General features: G+C 45.0%; 1 protein-coding gene across 6 annotated transcripts in view; it reads left to right on the forward strand.

The window, feature by feature from the left end:
• The first annotated feature begins 10,921 nt into the window (after positions 1–10,921).
• CACNA2D1 (calcium voltage-gated channel auxiliary subunit alpha2delta 1) overlaps positions 10,922–20,406 on the forward strand; it is a 1,329,605-nt gene continuing 1,320,120 nt past the window's right edge. For all 6 annotated transcript variants that reach the window (XM_077264669.1, XM_077264672.1, XM_077264671.1 and 3 more), the window contains exon 1: positions 10,922–11,393. In XM_077264669.1, coding sequence (XP_077120784.1) covers positions 11,299–11,393 — 95 coding nt within the window. In that variant the 5' untranslated portion in view covers positions 10,922–11,298. The remainder of the gene's footprint in view (positions 11,394–20,406) is intronic.

Genomic DNA, 20,406 nt, shown 5'->3' on the forward strand with positions numbered 1-20,406 from the left:
CATTATACAGTATGGAGCATCATGTGTGGCCATTATACAGTATGGAGCGTCATGTGTGGCCATTATACAGTATGGAGCGTCATGTGTGGCCATTATACAGTATGGAGCATCATGAGTGGCCATTATGCAGCATGGAGCGTCATGTGTGGCCCTATTTTTTTTTTTTTAACTATTGCTTACGAAACATTGTGATCAGAAGTGCTAAATGGGTGTGGTTGGGGTGTGACTAGTTGTGAAATGGGTGTGGTCAGAGATGTGGCCTAAAATTTGCCGCTGCGCGCTGCTAACTTTGTCCCTCTTTCCCTTCCTCCAAAGTTGGGAGGTATGGTGTCACTGAAGGGTCAAACTTATTGAATGTGGATTTAAGCACCTTGAGTGGTGCAGTTTTTAGAATGGTGTCACTTTTGGGTAGTCTGTCATATAAACCCCTCAAAGTCACTTAAAATGTAGCTTGCAGTGTGTGTATATAGATGGACCTGCTGCAGCTTGCAGTGTGTACATAGACGGACCTGCTGCAGCTTGCAGTGTGTACATAGATAGACCTGCTGCAGCTTGCAGTGTGTATATAGATGGACCTGCTGCACCTTGCAGATTGTATATAGATGGACCTGCTGCAGCTTGCAGTGTGTATATAGATGAACCTGCTGCAGCTTGCAGTGTGTATATACACTCACCGGCCACTTTATTAGGTACACCTGTCCAACTTCTTGTTAACACTTAATTTCTAATCAGCCAATCACATGGCGGCAACTCAGTGCATTTAGGCATGTAGGCATGTCAAGACAATCTCCTGCAGTTCAAACCGAGCATCAGTATGGGGAAGAAAGGTGATTTGAGTGCCTTTGAACGTGGCATGGTTGTTGGTGCCAGAAGGGCTGGTCTGAGTATTTCAGAAACTGCTGATCTACTGGGATTTTCACGCAAAACCATCTCTAGGGTTTACAGAGAATGGTCCGAAAAAGAAAAAAAATCCAGTGAGCGGCAGTTCTGTGGGCGGAAATGCCTTGTTGATGCCAGAGGTCAGAGGAGAATGGGCAGACTGGTTCGAGCTGATAGAAAGGCAACAGTGACTCAAATCGCCACCCGTTACAACCAAGGTAGGCCTAAGAGCATCTCTGAACGCACAGTGCGTCGAACTTTGAGGCAGATGGGCTACAGCAGCAGAAGACCACACCGGGTACCACTCCTTTCAGCTAAGAACAGGAAACTGAGGCTACAATTTGTACAAGCTCATCGAAATTGGACAGTAGAAGATTGGAAAAACGTTGCTTGGTCTGATGAGTCTCGATTTCTGCTGCGACATTCGGATGGTAGGGTCAGAATTTGGCGTAAACAACATGAAAGCATGGATCCATCCTGCCTTGTATGGAGCATCTTTGGGATGTGCAGCCGACAAATCTGCGGCAACTGTGTGATGCCATCATGTCAATATGGACCAAAATCTCTGAGGAATGCTTCCAGCACCTTGTTGAATCTATGCCACGAAGAATTGCAGTTCTGAAGGCAAAAGGGGGTCCAACCCGTTACTAGCATGGTGTACCTAATAAAGTGGCCGGTGAGTGTAGATGGACCTGCTGCAGCTTGCAGTGTGTATATAGATGAACTGCTGCAGCTTGCAGTGTGTACACAGAGAGACCTCCTGCTGCTTGCAGTGTGTATATAGATGGACCTGCTGCAGCTGGCAGTGTGTGTATATAGATGGACCTGCTGCAGCTTGCAGTGTGTATATAGATGGACCTGCTGCAGTTGCAGAGTGTATATAGATGGAACTGCTGCAGCTTGCAGTGTGTACATAGATGGACCTGCTACAGCTTGCAGTGTGTAAATAGATGGACCTGCTGCAGCTTGCAGTGTGTACATAGATGGACCTGCTGCAGCTTGCAGTGTGTAAATAGATGGACCTGCTGCAGCTTGCAGTGTGTAAATAGATGGACCTGCTGCAGCTTGCAGTGTGTATTTAGATGGACCTGCTGCAGCTTGCAGTGTGTATATAGATGGACCTGCTGCAGCTTGCAGTGTGCACATAGATGGACCTGCTGCAGCTTGCAGTGTGCACATAGATGGACCTGCTGCAGCTTGCAGTGTGTACATAGATGGACCTGCTGCAGCTTGCAGTGTGTACATAGATGGACCTGCTGCAGCTTGCAGATTGTATATAGATGGAACTGCTGCAGCTTGCAGTGTGCACATGGACATGCTGCAACTTGCAGTGTGCACTTAGATGGACCTGCTGCAGCTTGCAGTGTGTACATAGATGGACCTGCTGCAGCTTGCAGGGTGTATATAGATGGACCTGCTGCAGCTTGCAGTGTGTATATAGATGACCTGCTGCAGCTTGCAGTGTGTACACAGAGAGACCTCCTGCTGCTTGCAGTGTGTATATAGATGGACCTGCTGCAGCTGGCAGTGTGTGTATATAGACGGACCTGCTGCAGCTTGCAGTGTGTGTATATAGATGGACCAGCTGCAGCTTGCAGTGTGTATATAGATGGACCTGCTGCAGTTGCAGAGTGTATATAGATGGACCTGCTGCTGCTTGCAGTGTGTAAATAGATGGACCTGCTGCAGCTTGCAGTGTGTACATAGATGGACCTGCTGCAGCTTGCAGTGTGTAAATAGATGGACCTGCTGCAGCTTGCAGTGTGTAAATAGATGGACCTGCTGTAGCTTGCAGTGTGTATATAGATGGACCTGCTGCAGCTTGCAGTGTGCACATGGACATGCTGCAACTTGCAGTGTGTAAATAGATGGACCTGCTGCAGCTTGCAGTGTGTATATAGATGGACCTGCTGCAGCTTGCAGTGTGTACATAGATGGACCTGCTGCAGCTTGCAGATTGAGATGGACCTGCTGCAGCTTGCAGTGTGTACATAGATGGACCTGCTGCAGCTTGCAGTGTGTATATAGATGGACCTGCTGCAGCTTGCAGTGTGTATATAGATGAATTGCTGCAGCTTGCAGTGTGTACACAGAGAGACCTCCTGCTGCTTGCAGTGTGTACATAGATGGACCTTCTGCAGCTTGCAGTGTGTACATAGATGGACCTGCTGCAGCTTGCAGATTGTATATAGATGGAACTGCTGCAGCTTGCAGTGTGCACATGGACATGCTGCAACTTGCAGTGTGCACTTAGATGGACCTGCTGCAGCTTGCAGTGTGTACATAGATGGACCTGCTGCAGCTTGCAGGGTGTATATAGATGGACCTGCTGCAGCTTGCAGTGTGTATATAGATGACCTGCTGCAGCTTGCAGTGTGTACACAGAGAGACCTCCTGCTGCTTGCAGTGTGTATATAGATGGACCTGCTGCAGCTGGCAGTGTGTGTATATAGACGGACCTGCTGCAGCTTGCAGTGTGTATATAGATGGACCTGCTGCAGTTGCAGAGTGTATATAGATGGACCTGCTGCTGCTTGCAGTGTGTAAATAGATGGACCTGCTGCAGCTTGCAGTGTGTACATAGATGGACCTGCTGCAGCTTGCAGTGTGTAAATAGATGGACCTGCTGCAGCTTGCAGTGTGTAAATAGATGGACCTGCTGTAGCTTGCAGTGTGTATATAGATGGACCTGCTGCAGCTTGCAGTATGTATATAGATGGACCTGCTGCAGCTTGCAGTGTGCACATGGACATGCTGCAACTTGCAGTGTGTAAATAGATGGACCTGCTGCAGCTTGCAGTGTGTATATAGATGGACCTGCTGCAGCTTGCAGTGTGTACATAGATGGACCTGCTGCAGCTTGCAGATTGAGATGGACCTGCTGCAGCTTGCAGTGTGTACATAGATGGACCTGCTGCAGCTTGCAGTGTGTATATAGATGGACCTGCTGCAGCTTGCAGTGTGTATATAGATGAATTGCTGCAGCTTGCAGTGTGTACACAGAGAGACCTCCTGCTGCTTGCAGTGTGTATATAGATGGACCTGCTGCAGCTTGCAGTGTGCACATGGACATGCTGCAACTTGCAGTGTGCACATAGATGGACCTGCTGCAGCTTGCAGTGTGTACATAGATGGACCTGCTGCAGCTTGCAGGGTGTATATAGATGGACCTGCTGCAGCTTGCAGTGTGTACATAGATGGACCTGCTGCAGCTTGCAGTGTGTAAATAGATGGACCTGCTGCAGCTTGCAGTGTGTAAATAGATGGACCTGCTGCAGCTTGCAGTGTGTAAATAGATGGACCTGCTGCAGCTTGCAGTGTGTACATAGATGGACCTGCTGCAGCTTGCAGTGTGTAAATAGATGGACCTGCTGCAGCTTGCAGTGTGCACATAGATGGACCTGCTGCAGCTTGCAGTGTGTAAATAGATGGACCTGCTGCAGCTTGCAGTGTGTATATAGATGGACCTGCTGCAGCTTGCAGTGTGTATATAGATGGACCTGCTGCAGCTTGCAGTGTGCACATAGATGGACCTGCTGCAGCTTGCAGTGTGCACATAGATTGACCTGCTGCAGCTTGCAGTGTGTACATAGATGGACCTGCTGCAGCTTGCAGATTGTATATAGATGGACCTGCTGCAGCTTGCAGTGTGCACATGGACATGCTGCAACTTGCTGTGTGCACATAGATGGACCTGCTGCAGCTTGCAGGGTGTATATAGATGGACCTGCTGCAGCTTGCAGTGTGCACATAGATGGACCTGCTGCAGTGGCAGTGTGTAAATATATGGACCTGCTGCAGTTTGCAGTGTGTATATAGATGGACCTGCTGCAGCTTGCAGTGTGTATATAGATGGACTTGCTGCAGCTTGCAGTGTTTATGTAGATGGACCTGCTGCAGCTTGCAGTGTGAAAACAGTTGGACCTGGTGCAGCTTACATTGTGTACACAGATGGACCTGCTGCAGCTTGCAGTGTGTGTATACAGATGGACCTGCTGCAGCTTGCAGTGTGTACATAGATGGACCTGCTGCAGCTTGCAGTGTGTACACAGATGGACCTGCTGCAGCTTGCAGTGTGTGTATATAGATGGACCTGCTGCAGCTTGCAGTGTGTACATAGATAGGCCTGCTGCAGCTTGCAGTGTGTACATAGATGGACCTGCTGCAGCTTTGCAGTGTGTGTATATAGATGAATACCTCCCAACTTTTGAAGAAGAGAAAGAGGGACAAAGGTAGTAGTGTGCGCAGCGGCAAATATTAGGCCATGCCCCTGACCACACCCATTTCACAACTACTCACACCCATGTCCACGCCCCAACCACACTCATTTAACACTGCTGATCACACTGTTTCATAAAAAATAATTTTAAACAGAAAAAAATGTGGCCACACATTGCTCCATACTGTATAATGGACCCACATGGTGCTCAATACTGTATAATGGCCCAACATGATGCTGCATACTGTATAATGGCCCCAAATGATGCTGCATACTGTATAATGGCCCCACATGATGCTGCATACAGTGTAATGGCTCCACATGATGCTCAATACTGTATAATGGCCCCACATGATGCTGCATACTGTATAATGGCCCCACATAATGCTGCATACAGTATAATGGCTCCACACGATGCTCAATATTGTATAATGGCCCCAAATGATGCTGCATACTGTATAATGGCCCCACATGATGCTGCATACTGTATAATGGCCCAACATGATGCTGCATACTGTATAATGGCCCCAAATGATGCTGCATACTGTATAATGGCCCCACATGATGCTGCATACAGTGTAATGGCTCCACATGATGCTCAATACTGTATAATGGCCCCACATGATGCTGCGTACAGTATAATGTCCCCACATGACGATGCCAGTGTACAGTCAGGGCTGTAGATGTGTCTCATCAGCTCTGCTTACAATGCAGGCAAAGCTTTCACCACCTGTCGCTGCCCACACTGCTGCCTCACAGATCCTGCACATTGCAATGTAGCCCAGCTATGCGACCTCTGCATGAACTCAGACAACACCACTGTCTACTGGCACCACTCCATAACTGCTGTAGTAATAATAATTTTATTTATATAGCGCCAACATATTCCGCAGCGCTTTACAAATTATAGAGGGGACTTGTACAGACAATAGACATTACAGCATAACAAAAATCACAGTTCAAAATAGATACCAAGAGGAATGAGGGCCCTGCTCGCAAGCTTACAAACTATAAGGAAAAGGGGAGACACGAGAGGTGGATGGTAACAATTGCTTTAGTTATTTGGACCAGCCATAATGTAAGGCTCGGGTGTTCATGTAAAGCTGCATGAACCAGTTAACAGCCTGAGTATGTAACAGTATAGACACAGAGGGCTATTAACTGTATAAAGTGTATGAGAACATGATGCGAGGAGCCTGATTATGGTTTTAAGTTTTTTGAATGGGCCACACAGGGATAGTTAGGTTAATGCGTTGAGGCGGTAGGCCAGTCTGAACAAATGCGTTTTTAGGACACGCTTAAAACTGTGGGGAATGGGGATTAATCGTATTAACCTAGGTAGTGCATTCCAAAGAATTGGCGAAGCACGTGTAAAGTCTTGGAGACGGGAGTGGGAGGTTCTGATTATTGAGGATGCTAACCTGAGGTCATTAGCAGAGCGGAGGGCACGGGTAGGGTGGTAGACTGAGACCAGAGAGGAGATGTAGGGTGGTGCTGAGCCATGGAGTGCTTTGTGGATGAGGGTAGTAGTTTTGTACTGGATTCTGGAGTGGATGGGTAACCAGTGTGATGACTGGCACAGGGTAGAGGCATTGATGTAACGATTGGTGAGGAATATGATCCTGGCAGCAGCATTCAGGACAGATTGGAGCGGGGAGAGTTTGGTAAGAGGGAGGCCGATTAGTAGAGAGTTACAATAGTCCAGATGAGAATGAATGAGTGAAACAGTAAGAGTTTTTGCAGAGTCGAAAGTAAGAAAAGGGCGAATTTTAGAAATATTTTTGAGATGCAGATAAGAAGAGCAAGCCAGTGATCGGATGTGGGGGGTGAATGAAAGCTCGGAGTCAAGGATGACCCCAAGGCAGCGGGCATGTTGCTTTGGAGTAATGGTGGAACCACAAACAGAGATGGCAATGTCAGGCAAAGGAAGTTTAGTAGAAGGAGAGAATACGAAGAGTTCAGTTTTTGACAGGTTCAGTTTCAGATGGAGGACATGATGTTAGAGACAGCGGTAAGACAATCACTGGTGTTTTCTAAAAAGGCAGTGTCACGGGGAGACTAGGTGGGCAAGAGCTAATAACCCGGGCCCCTGCAATTTCCCTCAGACTAGGGAAATCCTGACTGACCCTCTACCTAGAGTTTACACTGATGGTGTGCATGTCTAGGCCTCGACCCTCGCCCTGTCTCCTGTTTCAACCCTAGGCTGAAACCACCGCGCACCACCCAGTGAAAAGATCATACACCAATACCCACAGTTAGAACAGACAATGATAACGGAAAATATACACCACGCCGCAGTCACTCAGGAATACACTATAAATGCGCAGGGCAAAATAAATACAAATATAGGAAGGAGTAAATAAGCCAAAGGGAAATACACCACCAGCAACGATACTCCAACTACTAGCTCACCACTCCAGACCGAGATAACAACGCACAAGACAGAAGCTATAATCAACGACGCCCAATGTTCAGGAGAACTATTTAAAGGCAATGGGCATGGCCCAGCTTCCAATCCGAGCATCAGGTAAATTAACCCCGGACCAGCTAGATAAAATCTAGCCGACGCCAATGAGCACATAGTGGTCAAAAGCGGAATTACCGCTGTCTGTCGAACGACCTGGTCTGAACAGTGTCCGACATGACAGGCAGGCGTGATATCAGGAGAAGTGTATAACTGGGTGTCATCAGCATAGACATGGTACTAGAACCCAAATCTACTGATTGTTTGTCCAATATAGGCAGTATACAAAGAGAAGAGGAGGGGGCCTAGGACTGATCATTGTGGAACCCCAACAGTAAGGGGAAGGTGAGAGGAGGAGGAACCAGCAAAAGATACAGTGAAGGAGCAGTCAGAGAGATAGGAGGAGAACCAGGAGAGAACGGTATCCTTGAGGCCGATGGAGTGTAGCATAGTGAGGAGGAGCTGATGATCCACAGTGTCGCACGATGCGGAGAGATCCAAGAGAATAAGCATGGAGTAGTGACTATTAGATTTAGCTGTTAGTAGATCATTAGAGACTTTAGTGAGGGCAGTTTCAGTAGAGTGCAAAGAACGGAAACCAGATTGAAGAGGGTCGAGAAGAGAGTTATCTGAGAGATAGCGGAAAAGACGTGAGTGGACCAGGCGTTCGAGGAGTTTAGAGATGAAGGGAAGATTAGAGACGGGTCTAAAGTTAGCAGCACAGTTTTGGTAGAGGGACGGTTTTTTAAGTAATGTATGTATGATCGCCCGCTTAAATGAGGAGGGAAAGATATCGGAAGAGAGAGAAAGGTTGAATATTTTTGTTAGGTGAGAGGTGACAGCAGGGGAAAGGGACTGGAGGAGATGTGACGGAATGGGATTACTGGTGCAAGTGGTCGGGCGAGAAGATGCAAAGAGCCTGATTACTTCTTCCTATATATCCTATAAAGGATCTATATATATATATATATATATCGTGCCTATGATTAACAGGCTGCACTGCATTGCTCTAACTGCTGCCTTGTACTGTAATCACAGCAGAGCAAGGCCAGCTGCATGTATGTGTGCTCTACACGCACACCTCAGAATGTCTTCTCTCCCTCTCTGAACCTTGGCCCCGGAAGAAGAAGATACGGAGGGGCGTGGCCTAATACACAGGGGCGTGGCAGCTTCTTCTTCTGCTGGCTGTGCAGGAGAAGTGGAGTCCCATGCGGGAAACTTTGGGGCCTGATCCTAGCTCGGATAATTCCTGAACTTTGTGGCCAGAGCTGGATCAGGGGTGGCGGGATAGTTAGAGTAGGTGTGTATATATATTAAAAAAGGAAAAAATAAAAAATAAAATAATAATAATAAAAAAAAAAAAAAAAAAAAATTGTACACTGTATTGTATTTAGGTTTGTTGTAGGGTGAATGTGGTGGTGTAAGGGGGTGGCTGTAAGGTAAGGCAGTGGCACCAGTAGGGTTTTGTTGTGTTTGCTGTGTTGTATAATGTTCGGTTTAGTATAATGTGTTTATAGTGTATATATTGTATATAATATTGTATATAGGACGGTGTGAATGTAGTTGGGGTTGTATATAGTAGTATGAATGAAGCTGGGCCGGGGGTCTTACATGATTTTATACTATTTATTATGTAAAATTTTTACAGGGGTATTCATGTAGTTATGAGTATTTTGTTTGTTGTCCTTTAGTTTTGCTTTCTTTATTTTTATTGGAATTTATCTTCACGTCCCTGATTTTGTAGGTCATGAACTTTCTCCATTTTGGTTCCATTTCTGGTTTATTTCTTTGTGATTTTTGTCGTTTGTTGTCGTCTGATTGGAGCTTTGTTCTTATGTTTTGTTCTGTTGTGTTTTATTTGTAATGTATCTTAGTTATTGTCATGTAAAGGATTTTTATTTTATTTAATAAAAGACCTGGAGTCCCATGCGGGACTGTGGGGCACAGCCTCAAAATCGGGATAGTTCCGCAGTATGAGGGACGGTTGGAAGCTATGTAGATGGACCTGATGCAGCTTGCAGTGTGTACACAGAGAGACCTCCTGCAGCTTGCAGTGTGTACACAGATGGACCTGCTGAAGCTTGCAGTTTGTATATAGATGGACCTGCTGCAGCTTGCAGTGTGTACACAGAGAGACCTGCTGCAGCTTTCAGTGTGTACACAGATGAACCTGCTGCAGCTTGCAGTGTGTATATAGATGGATCTGCTGCAGCTTGCAGTGTGTACACAGAGAGACCTCCTGCAGCTTGCAGTGTGTACACAAATGGACCTGCTGAAGCTTGCAGTTTGTATATAGATGGACCTGCTGCAGCTTGCAGTGTGTACACAGAGAGACCTGCTGCAGTTTGCAGTGTGTACACACTTGAACCTGCTGCAGCTTGCAGTGTGTATATAGATGGATCTGCTGCAGCTTGCAGTGTGTACACAGATGGACCTGCTGCAGCTTGCAGTGTGTACATGCATACCTGCTGCAGCTTGCAGTGTGTATATAGCTGGACCTGCTGCAGCTTGCAGTGTGTATGTAGATAGACCTGCTGCAGCTTGCAGTGTGTATGTAGATAGACCTGCTGCAGCTTGCAGTGTGTATGTAGATAGACCTGCTGCAGCTTGCAGTGTGTATGTAGATTGATATGCTGCAGCTTTTTGGAAGAGATACAACCCTGCCCTGGGGTCTCTGATGCTTTGGGGGGGTCTGTGATGCTTTGGGGGGGTCTGTGATGCTCTGGGGGGGGGGTGTCTGTGACGCTCTGGGGGTCTGTGATCCTCTGGGGGGGTCTGTGATGCTCTGGGGGTGTCTGTCATACTCTGGGGGTCTGTGATGCTATGGGGGGGTGGTCTGTGATGCTCCGGGGGTCTGTGATGCTCTGGGGGGGTCTGTGATGCTCTGGGGGGGTCTGTGATGCTCTGGGGGTCTGTGATGCTATGGGGGGGGTGGTCTGTGATGCTCTGGGGGGGTCTGTGATGCTCTGAGGGGGTCTGTGCTGCTATGGGGGGGTCTGTGATGCTCCGGGGGTCTGTGATGCTCTGGGGGGGTCTGTGATGCTCTGGGGGGGTCTGTGATGCTCTGGGGTCTGTGCTGCTCTGGGGGCCTGTGATGCTCTGGGGGGGGGGGGGGGTCTGTGCTGCTATGGGGGGTCTGTGATGCTCTGGGGGGGTCTGTGATGCTCTGGGGTCTGTGATGCTCCGGGGGTCTGTGATGCCCAGGGTGTAGCCCAGGCTGCTGGCTGATGTAGATGGGCATGGCAGATAAGAAGTGCCGCTTATTGCTAGCTATGGTGGTAATTGGAGACAATAGGTCTGCTGCAGCACCAGGGTAATTACGGTAATGCAGGAGCCGAGGCTGCAGAATGTGTGAGCCGGGCACACGGGCACTGCCAGCTGAGCAGTAAAGTTGCTGTGCTCTCGGCCAGGGCGTGGTGAGCTGTCAGCTGTGATGGAGCGCAGACACTGAACTTAGCAGCAGCAGCAGCAGCAGCGTGTGCTGAGCCCGGGAGCCTCCCTCTCTCCTCCCTGTAACTTGCCCTCCTCATCCTCCCTCCCCTTCTCTGCCATCGGGGGAATAAATCAGGCAGGCAGCGGAGAGAGGGAGACTGGAGCGGAGATCTCTCCACAGTGTCTGATGGCGGCTGCTCAGCCCCGGCTGCCGGAGTAGCTGTGCTCAGCCTCTGCCTGGAGTTTATTGCTTCCCTCCCTGGAGCTGCCACTGGCCAGCAGAGCTGCCTGTTAGATTGGGAAGATGGCTGCTTCCTGGGTTCTGCTCCTTATCCTGACACTTTTCCAATCCTTGCTGATCTGTCCTTCCTCGGAAGAATACTTTCCATCTGCAGCCACGTAAGTAAGCGGGGTGCATGATGCCAGGGCTGCTACATGTGCCATGTGACCACCCCGTGGGCAAGGCTGGCTACTGGCATCATTCCTGGGGCAAGATGGCATTAGATGTCAAATCCCTGGGAATCTGCAAGAGAGCAGAACTGCTTCCAACTCTAAATATAACTGGCCGGGGAGCTGGGAAGAAAGTTTCATGTGCTCCCTTTATAAGGGCAGGTCATGTCTGTGCCTGGGAGCTCTCCATCCTCCCTCACCGAGTGACACAGACCACGGAGCACTTTGGGGACAGGTGTTGCTTCATGAATCTGTGCAGAACAGATGTGAGCAGTGCTGAGCTGCCCCCTGCTCCAGTCTGTGCCTATGGGAGGGATGCCGAGGCCATGTAGAGGGCAGGCAGGTGATACTAAATATGTATCTAGTTAGTAACTGGCCAGGGAGGCAGAGAATGGACCTGTTCAGGGAGGCAGAGAATGGACCTGTTCAGGGAGGCAGAGAATGGACCTGTTCAGGGAGGCAGAGAATGGACCTGTTCAGGGAGGCAGAGAATGGACCTGTTCAGGGAGGCAGAGAATGGACCTGTTCAGGGAGGCAGAGAATGGACCTGTTCAGGGAGGCAGAGAATGGACCTGTTCAGGGAGGCAGAGAATGGGACCTGTTCAGGGAGGCAGAGAATGGGACCTGTGCAGGGAGGCAGAGAATGGACCTGTTCAGGGAGGCAGAGAATGGACCTGTTCAGGGAGGCAGAGAATGGGACCTGTTCAGGGAGGCAGAGAATGGACCTGTTCAGGGAGGCAGAGAATGGACCTGTTCAGGGAGGCAGAGAATGGGACCTGTTCAGGGAGGCAGAGAATGGGACCTGTTCAGGGAGGCAGAGAATGGGACCTGTTCAGGGAGGCAGAGAATGGGACCTGTTCAGGGAGGCAGAGAATGGGACCTGTTCAGGGAGGCAGAGAATGGGACCTGTTCAGGGAGGCAGAGAATGGACCTGTTCAGGGAGGCAGAGAATGGACCTGTTCAGGGAGGCAGAGAATTGACCTGTTCAGGGAGGCAGAGAATGGACCTGTTCAGGGAGGCAGAGAATGGACCTGTTCAGGGAGGCAGAGAATGGACCTGTTCAGGGAGGCAGAGAATGGGACCTGTTCAGGGAGGCAGAGAATGGGACCTGTGCAGGGAGGCAGAGAATGGACCTGTTCAGGGAGGCAGAGAATGGACCTGTTCAGGGAGGCAGAGAATGGGACCTGTTCAGGGAGGCAGAGAATGGACCTGTTCAGGGAGGCAGAGAATGGACCTGTTCAGGGAGGCAGAGAATGGGACCTGTTCAGGGAGGCAGAGAATGGGACCTGTTCAGGGAGGCAGAGAATGGACCTGTTCAGGGAGGCAGAGAATGGGACCTGTTCAGGGAGGCAGAGAATAGACCTGTTCAGGGAGGCAGAGAATGGACCTGTTCAGGGAGGCAGAGAATGGGACCTGTTCAGGGAGGCAGAGAATGGGACCTGTTCAGGGAGGCAGAGAATGGACCTGTTCAGGGAGGCAGAGAATGGGACCTGTTCAGGGAGGCAGAGAATGGGACCTGTTCAGGGAGGCAGAGAATGGGACCTGTTCAGGGAGGCAGAGAATGGGACCTGTTCAGGGAGGCAGAGAATGGGACCTGTTCAGGGAGGCAGAGAATGGGACCTGTTCAGGGAGGCAGAGAATGGGACCTGTTCAGGGAGGCAGAGAATGGGACCTGTTCAGGGAGGCAGAGAATGGGACCTGTTCAGGGAGGCAGAGAATGGGACCTGTTCAGGGAGGCAGAGAATGGGACCTGTTCAGGGAGGCAGAGAATGGACCTGTTCAGGGAGGCAGAGAATGGGACCTGTTCAGGGAGGCAGAGAATGGGACCTGTTCAGGGAGGCAGAGAATGGGACCTGTTCAGGGAGGCAGAGAATGGACCTGTTCAGGGAGGCAGAGAATGGGACCTGTTCAGGGAGGCAGAGAATGGGACCTGTTCAGGGAGGCAGAGAATGGACCTGTTCAGGGAGGCAGAGAATGGGACCTGTTCAGGGAGGCAGAGAATGGACTTGTTCAGGGAGGCAGAGAATGGACCTGTTCAGGGAGGCAGAGAATGGACCTGTTCAGGGAGGCAGAGAATGGACCTGTGCAGGGAGGCAGAGAATGGACCTGTTCAGGGAGGCAGAGAATGGACCTGTTCAGGGAGGCAGAGAATGGACCTGTTCAGGGAGGCAGAGAATGGGACCTGTTCAGGGAGGCAGAGAATGGGACCTGTTCAGGGAGGCAGAGAATGGACCTGTTCAGGGAGGCAGAGAATGGACCTGTTCAGGGAGGCAGAGAATGGACCTGTTCAGGGAGGCAGAGAATGGACCTGTTCAGGGAGGCAGAGAATGGACCTGTTCAGGGAGGCAGAGAATGGGACCTGTTCAGGGAGGCAGAGAATGGACCTGTTCAGGGAGGCACTGGAGCAAACAAAGCCCAAGTCCTCATGAGCTCTTCCTCTGAGACCAGGGCAGCACAGAATGGCAGGGAGGTTTCACCGCTTGCTGCCAGTAGGACATTTGTCCAATTAGTGCTGCTTGTGTGCTGTTATACATGGATCCTGTTCCCAGGATTTATTCCATTATGTATCCGACCAAGAATAATTGGCAGCACATAGCACATACTGGAAGCTGAGAATGTTTCAATGTTAAAAACCCAGGACTGTACAGCGGTCATAAAGCTGATATTCTATTACTAGAAGGCAAAGAGAACATTGACATTTTTACATGAGCTGGATAATAGCTCATTTCCTGGCAAATGGAGAGAAACACTAATTACAGAAATGAACCACAAGGCTCATCCTGCCACCTATATTTTGCATTAAGCCACTCTTCCAAAATGAGCCGATTAAGTTGAAGACGCTGTATATGTTGGTAATTCGTAGTCTGTAAAATCTCAGGAGTGTCCTTAGATGTCTGAGTGCTATTCACCAACTCAGATGTCAGGAGCACATTAAATTTTCATTCACTGTTGTGAAAAGTGTTTACTATATTCCAGAGGGAGTTAATGTCACTACATGTAGCCAGGGTTCCTGTATTCAGGCCAGTGTGCGAGCTGATTTAGGAAATGGCCCATGCCATGGTGCTAGCTGGGCTTCTGATAAAGGGACAGAAAAAGCCTGTTATTGTCAGACAGAAAATAATATACACATATCGCTTTTGTAGGTCAATTGTTGGCGAAGCATGTGCTGCTACCTTTCTAATATAAAATGAAATATATATATATATATATATATATATATATAATATACTGTGCAAGCATGTGTGTCTACATATGTGTAATATATGTATATATATGTGTGTGTGTGTATATATATATATATATATATATATATAATAATTGTAATATATATATTTATTACAATTAATATTATATATATATATATATATATACACACTATATATATATATATATATATATATATATATATATATATATATATATATATATAGTGTGTGTATTGATGACAGAATCACCTTGTCTGTACATACATACTGTATGCTGCTTGCAGTCTATTCCAAATACTCCTCTATACAATTGGAAAAAAATCAAGTCTAAATGTAAATTGTCATGTGCGTGAATAATGTCCGCCAGTTTCTCTAGGTGTAATTTTTTTTTTCCTTTTCTTCTGAATTTAATATACACCAATAAAAGTGATCTTATTGATTTTTTTTTTTTTTTCAGTCCTGATCAGCTAGGTAAAATATCCTAATATCCATGTATTTTGTGTGCCGATGTTTCCCCCCAAAAATGCCAGTATACAGTGATAATCAGACTATGGCAAGGAAACATGGTCCCTTGTTTTACAGTGGAACAGTTTGCAGATTCAGGGAACAGGTGGTGCTTTGCACATATTCTTTTCAACTTAAGCTGGTGTGTCATCTGCTGTTATGTGTCAAATCTCTAATGATCTTGGAGCATGGATGTGATTCTAACGACTTCTTGAAATGATTTTATTAAAGCAGAAGGTTGTTTCTTTCGGATAGGATTATATTGGAGATTTATAACATTTTTTAAATATACGATAGTTAGAAAGCATGGAAATGAAATATTGTGCAGAAATAACAATGACTCCAATGACCAAGGTGTTGTCACAAATGGGATGTTTACAGGTTCCCCTTCTATTAGAAATGATAATAATGGCTGCCCAGAATAAGCGAGTTCCCTTATCCTATAAACACTGCAGAGAGGAGCATTTTTCCTGTACGTCCCATCCGCTGCCCACACACACTTTCTAATTGTAAACTTAATTGTAAATGTAAATTATCTCCAGGCTTCTGTTTCGGCTTCTAGTGCAGAATATGCCACCATGACATATTGGTTGCAATTTTCGCTTGATGTGTTAGAGTGTTCCTACAAGTTATATGACCCATGCATCACAAAGAAATTCATTGCACAGTTTACCTCCTGATATAAGATTTTAATAAAGTGCAAACCCCAGTGTATTTCATCTTTACAGACAACATAAATGTGTTTCCTGCACATTAGCATTCAAGAAAATGTTCATTTAGCTGACAGATGCTTTGGAGAAATCGCTGCTCTAGGTACTCTAAACAAATGCATGAAGATGCTGGAACCATAATGTATATATCCAGTATTGGGTAACCCTTGCACATTTTCCATCAGGTATCCTGCCTGATTTAGAAATAATTGGCCACCTTGCTTTGCCTTTGTCTAAATATTTAGAACTTATTCTCTTTGCTCCCTTTCTTCTATGTAACAAACTGCTTTTGTTTCATATCCACATTACCAATTCCATTTTTACAGCATTTTGAATTTCATGGTGGCATCAATTTTAAAATATGACATAAAGCTGAAATAATTGTAAGCTGCTGCGGAATATGTTGGCGCTAAATAAATGCAATTTATTATTAATAATGAAAAATAAAATATCTGTTTTATTGAATAAACGTGTGTTTCTTGAACATTGTATTCAAGGTGAATCTTAATATACTTCCAGTAAAGTAGTCATAGGAATAAAATAATAGATGCAGTTCTATAAACACACCCTTAAAAATTGGTATATTTATTAGCTGTCTTACCCTTACTATTGAATATATGTTGCAGATGTAATGTGTGTTGTGTAATATTTTAATACTATCAATAATAAATAATACAGTATTAAAATAAATATAATAAAAATTACTATATATATATATATATATTTGTGCATGTGTGTGTATATATATATATATATATATTGTATACATAATATATGATATATATTGTGTGTACATAACACACACATATATATATATATATATATATATATATATATATATATATATTATACATACATATATATGTGTGTGTATATATATTTTTTATGTACACACACATACATATTATATATACATAATATATATATATATGTATGTGTGTGTGCGTGTGTATGTGTATATATATATATATATATATATATATATATATATATATATATACACATCTTTTTTTCTTTTAAGTACACACACAATATATATCATATTTATATTCATATTGTATATAAATATAAACAAGCAGCATGTCAGATTGACCGAAGGCGTTGTATACTTGTTGCCTATGAGTAAGAGATGAGTGCTTCTTTATGGTAGCTTGATACCTATATTTCCAATGAATTGAATACACAAATGGGATTTTCAGACCATAGCCTGCTCAGCCCATAGCTAGTCTTAGTAAAGTAAGTCAAATTAAATGGCTGTACACATATATCCAATGGAAAAAAACCCTGTCCCTTCACAAAAGCGGCTCAGTGCTCCCCAGAATAATCTGATTAGCCGATCTGTCTAATTTGCATGTAGATCCCTGAGGGCAGACAGTGAGCATGTGTTACATTAGACAGTTATACATCACCACACACTGTGGAATCAATCACAGGGCTCATCTTGAAATGTCCTGCTCGAGCACATACACTGGTTTTGATGCCTGCGACTGTGAATTTAGTGGAGCAGGTCCAATGTGATTGTGATCTGGCCGTTCCTTTGTGCTATGTGACAGTTTGGTAAAATATGAATTTTAATTACATGTACTTGGTTACCTCGGCTCTCCATCCGTCATTTATTACAGCATTGCTGTCTGGAGACCGGCTTTGCCCTGCAGTCATTTCACTACTAGGTGTGATTTATTTATACAAATTAAGTACCGGGTAGATGTGATACTTATGTATGGGCCTGTAACCAATTATTATTTAGTTTATTTCACACTCATACAAGTTCTGCTGGCACATTTTAATTAGAGCTACTTAGTACATCACCGTGACCAGGCTGTTGTTTTTTGTTTTTTTTTCATGTCTATTACAAGTTTATTATAGACAGTAACCAATTCTGCATTGTCAGTTCAGCTCCTCATGTTAAATTTCCCACTCATAATCTTTTTAGTTTTTTTCAGTAAAGCCTGAGCGACGTGTACATCAGTTTTATTTCTTTCTAGTTAGTCTGTTTTCCTCAGATTAGGCTGCTTTTGCAGACAATAAAAGGTAAGAGGAGGAAATGGAAAAAAATGGGGACAATTCAATGTTTAACTGAAGATAATGATACATTACTACACATAATATTGTGGGTAATAGTTAATTTAGTGATAAAATGTAGAATTGGTGGAGGAAGGTTGAACTTGATGGACCTGGGTCTTTTTTCAACCTGTGTAATTATTGAAAGCCAACTATGTATTAATTATTAATAATGGTGAGACAGGTGAAATAAATATTCCGGTCATATTGATGTATTCATTGTGTATGTTTGTCTGTGTTTTATTGAGAATAGTGGATAGACATTGCTGCAACTTTTGTTTTCTTCAGTTCAATTGGGTTTATTGCTGCCCCCATAGCATCTCTTTGACTGATATAAAGTATACAGTCCAGTATATCGTTGTCTCAACTGCATTCAGAAACAGTCAACTATGTTTTTCGCTATAGTTCTAGGAAAAAAATTCATACAGTACAGTATTAGACACAGTTCAATGACTGAAACTCTACAGGGATGTAGCTGCATAAATCCGGTGCATATGATCAACAGTGTATTTAAAATGGTCATGCCAAGGACATAGACTTAAGGCGCCCATTCTCACGGAACCCAGTTATTTGTGTGGGATGGACCTCCTAATTAGTAAAGATAGCAAAGGAGCAGCACTGGTACAAAGAAAATGCTCACTTCACAGGTATTGATTCAACAGTCCTTTTGTCATAAAAAAAAACAGGGGAAGGAGGAAGCAAATCGAAATATGGAAGAAGTCCGTCGAAAAAAGAATTTGATATTGTTAAGTCGAGCGAGCATGAAGGGACCAGGTAGAATAGTTCTTCACTGACAGATGGCCATACATGTAGAAGCAGATTGCTATTTCTCTTGACCCCACCACCTTGCCGACCATACTGAAAAAAATGTATTAGGCATCTTAAAAGCCAAAATGTCTTGTTTTTTTTCTCTTAAATCAGCAATTAGCAATTAGGAGGAAGTATGTGCAACAATGTGCACATTAGATTGTTGGCTGGTCCTAATAAAATCAGCGGGCTTGGTGGATGTTTGTCTGTGTATGAGCATCATACATTGCATGATCAGTAGAGATAAACGGAACTCTAAAAATTCTAAACTTCTTAGGGTACCCACTCCAGCTTCAGACTTCTCTTCCCTATTTTGTTGCTTGACCTTGTCGCCCATCATTTCCTCTGACCTGCATAGGGAAAAGTATGTTATAATATAACAATGTGTGATGATGGCTAGCAAGTGCCTGAAGCATCTGAGAAGAGTAAAAAGAAAATGGACCAGGTGCCTTAGGAAGCGAGTGGTGCAGCATCGGGGAGGTCTAGTGGTGGGGAAAGGTCAGAGGTGAGGTGTGTATTAATTATTTATTTTTAGATCAGCATTGATTCCATGGTGCTGTACATGAGGGGGTTACATATAAATATAAATTACAATGAACCAACTTAAAATAACAGACTGGCACAGAGCGGACAGGACCCTGCAGTTTGCTGGAGAATGGGGAAGGATACAGTAGGTTAGGGGTTTTGGAAGCTCTGGTGGTGTTGGGGTGGCGGCAGGGTCATTGAAGGCTTATGTAAGCGTGCTTGAAGAGATGTGATTTCAAGTTCCATCTGAAAGTTCAGAATCTGGCAGATAATCAGACTTGTTGGGGCACAGGATTCCAGAGAATGGGGGAGGCTCAGGAGAACTCTTGGAGGTGATTAGGTAAGAAACGTATAAGTGTGGAGGAGAGAAGGTGGTCTGTTGCGTATATTTTATTGGTTTTAATACCTTCTTGGCCCATATGAATCTAGCAGTACAGCAGCGAATGACTGTCATGTTGCCAGATTCATGCAAATCAAAGCTCAAAAAGTTTGTGTTCTTTAGAGTCCATTAATCTTTAGATGATTAAAGTGAATTAGATTTGATAAGAATTGAATCACTCATCCTTAATGACCACCTTTAATTCATTGTGAACGTAGCTCTGTCTGTGCTGAGAAATCTTGTCTATACAGGCATTTATTATTCGGTATGAGCTGGGCAGTTTTTACCTCTATTCTCTCACACAGCCATTGTTCTGTATCTTCCATCCTACCTATATTACGCACACTGTCTTCCAAGCAAAGGCTTCTGTTTGATAGAATACGTATGATGTGTCATGTCAATAAACTCTGCCTTTAGATATCTTTGCGATGACTAAGTGTATTCGCACATTTACTAATGAATAAATCCCTTTATATATCCTACAAATTTTGAACAGGAAATATTCCATCATATTCCTTGAGCTCATAAGAAAAATTGCACTTAAAAATTATATTAATAAGAAATATTCCATTCAATCACTAGAATGTGTAGTCCCAATGTATGCGACTGTATAGATAAGTTACATTTATCACCCATTGACTCCTATTGTTAGAATAAATACCCCATCAAATTTGATAATTTTTTTTCTAGAACCTATTTTGTATTATGTAAGTGAACTGTTTTTCAATGCAGTAAAAAAACAGTAAGAAATGTGTCCTGTTCAGGACCCA

The sequence above is a fragment of the Ranitomeya variabilis genome, chromosome 5, assembly GCF_051348905.1.
Source record: "Ranitomeya variabilis isolate aRanVar5 chromosome 5, aRanVar5.hap1, whole genome shotgun sequence".
Taxonomy (NCBI): domain Eukaryota; kingdom Metazoa; phylum Chordata; class Amphibia; order Anura; family Dendrobatidae; genus Ranitomeya; species Ranitomeya variabilis.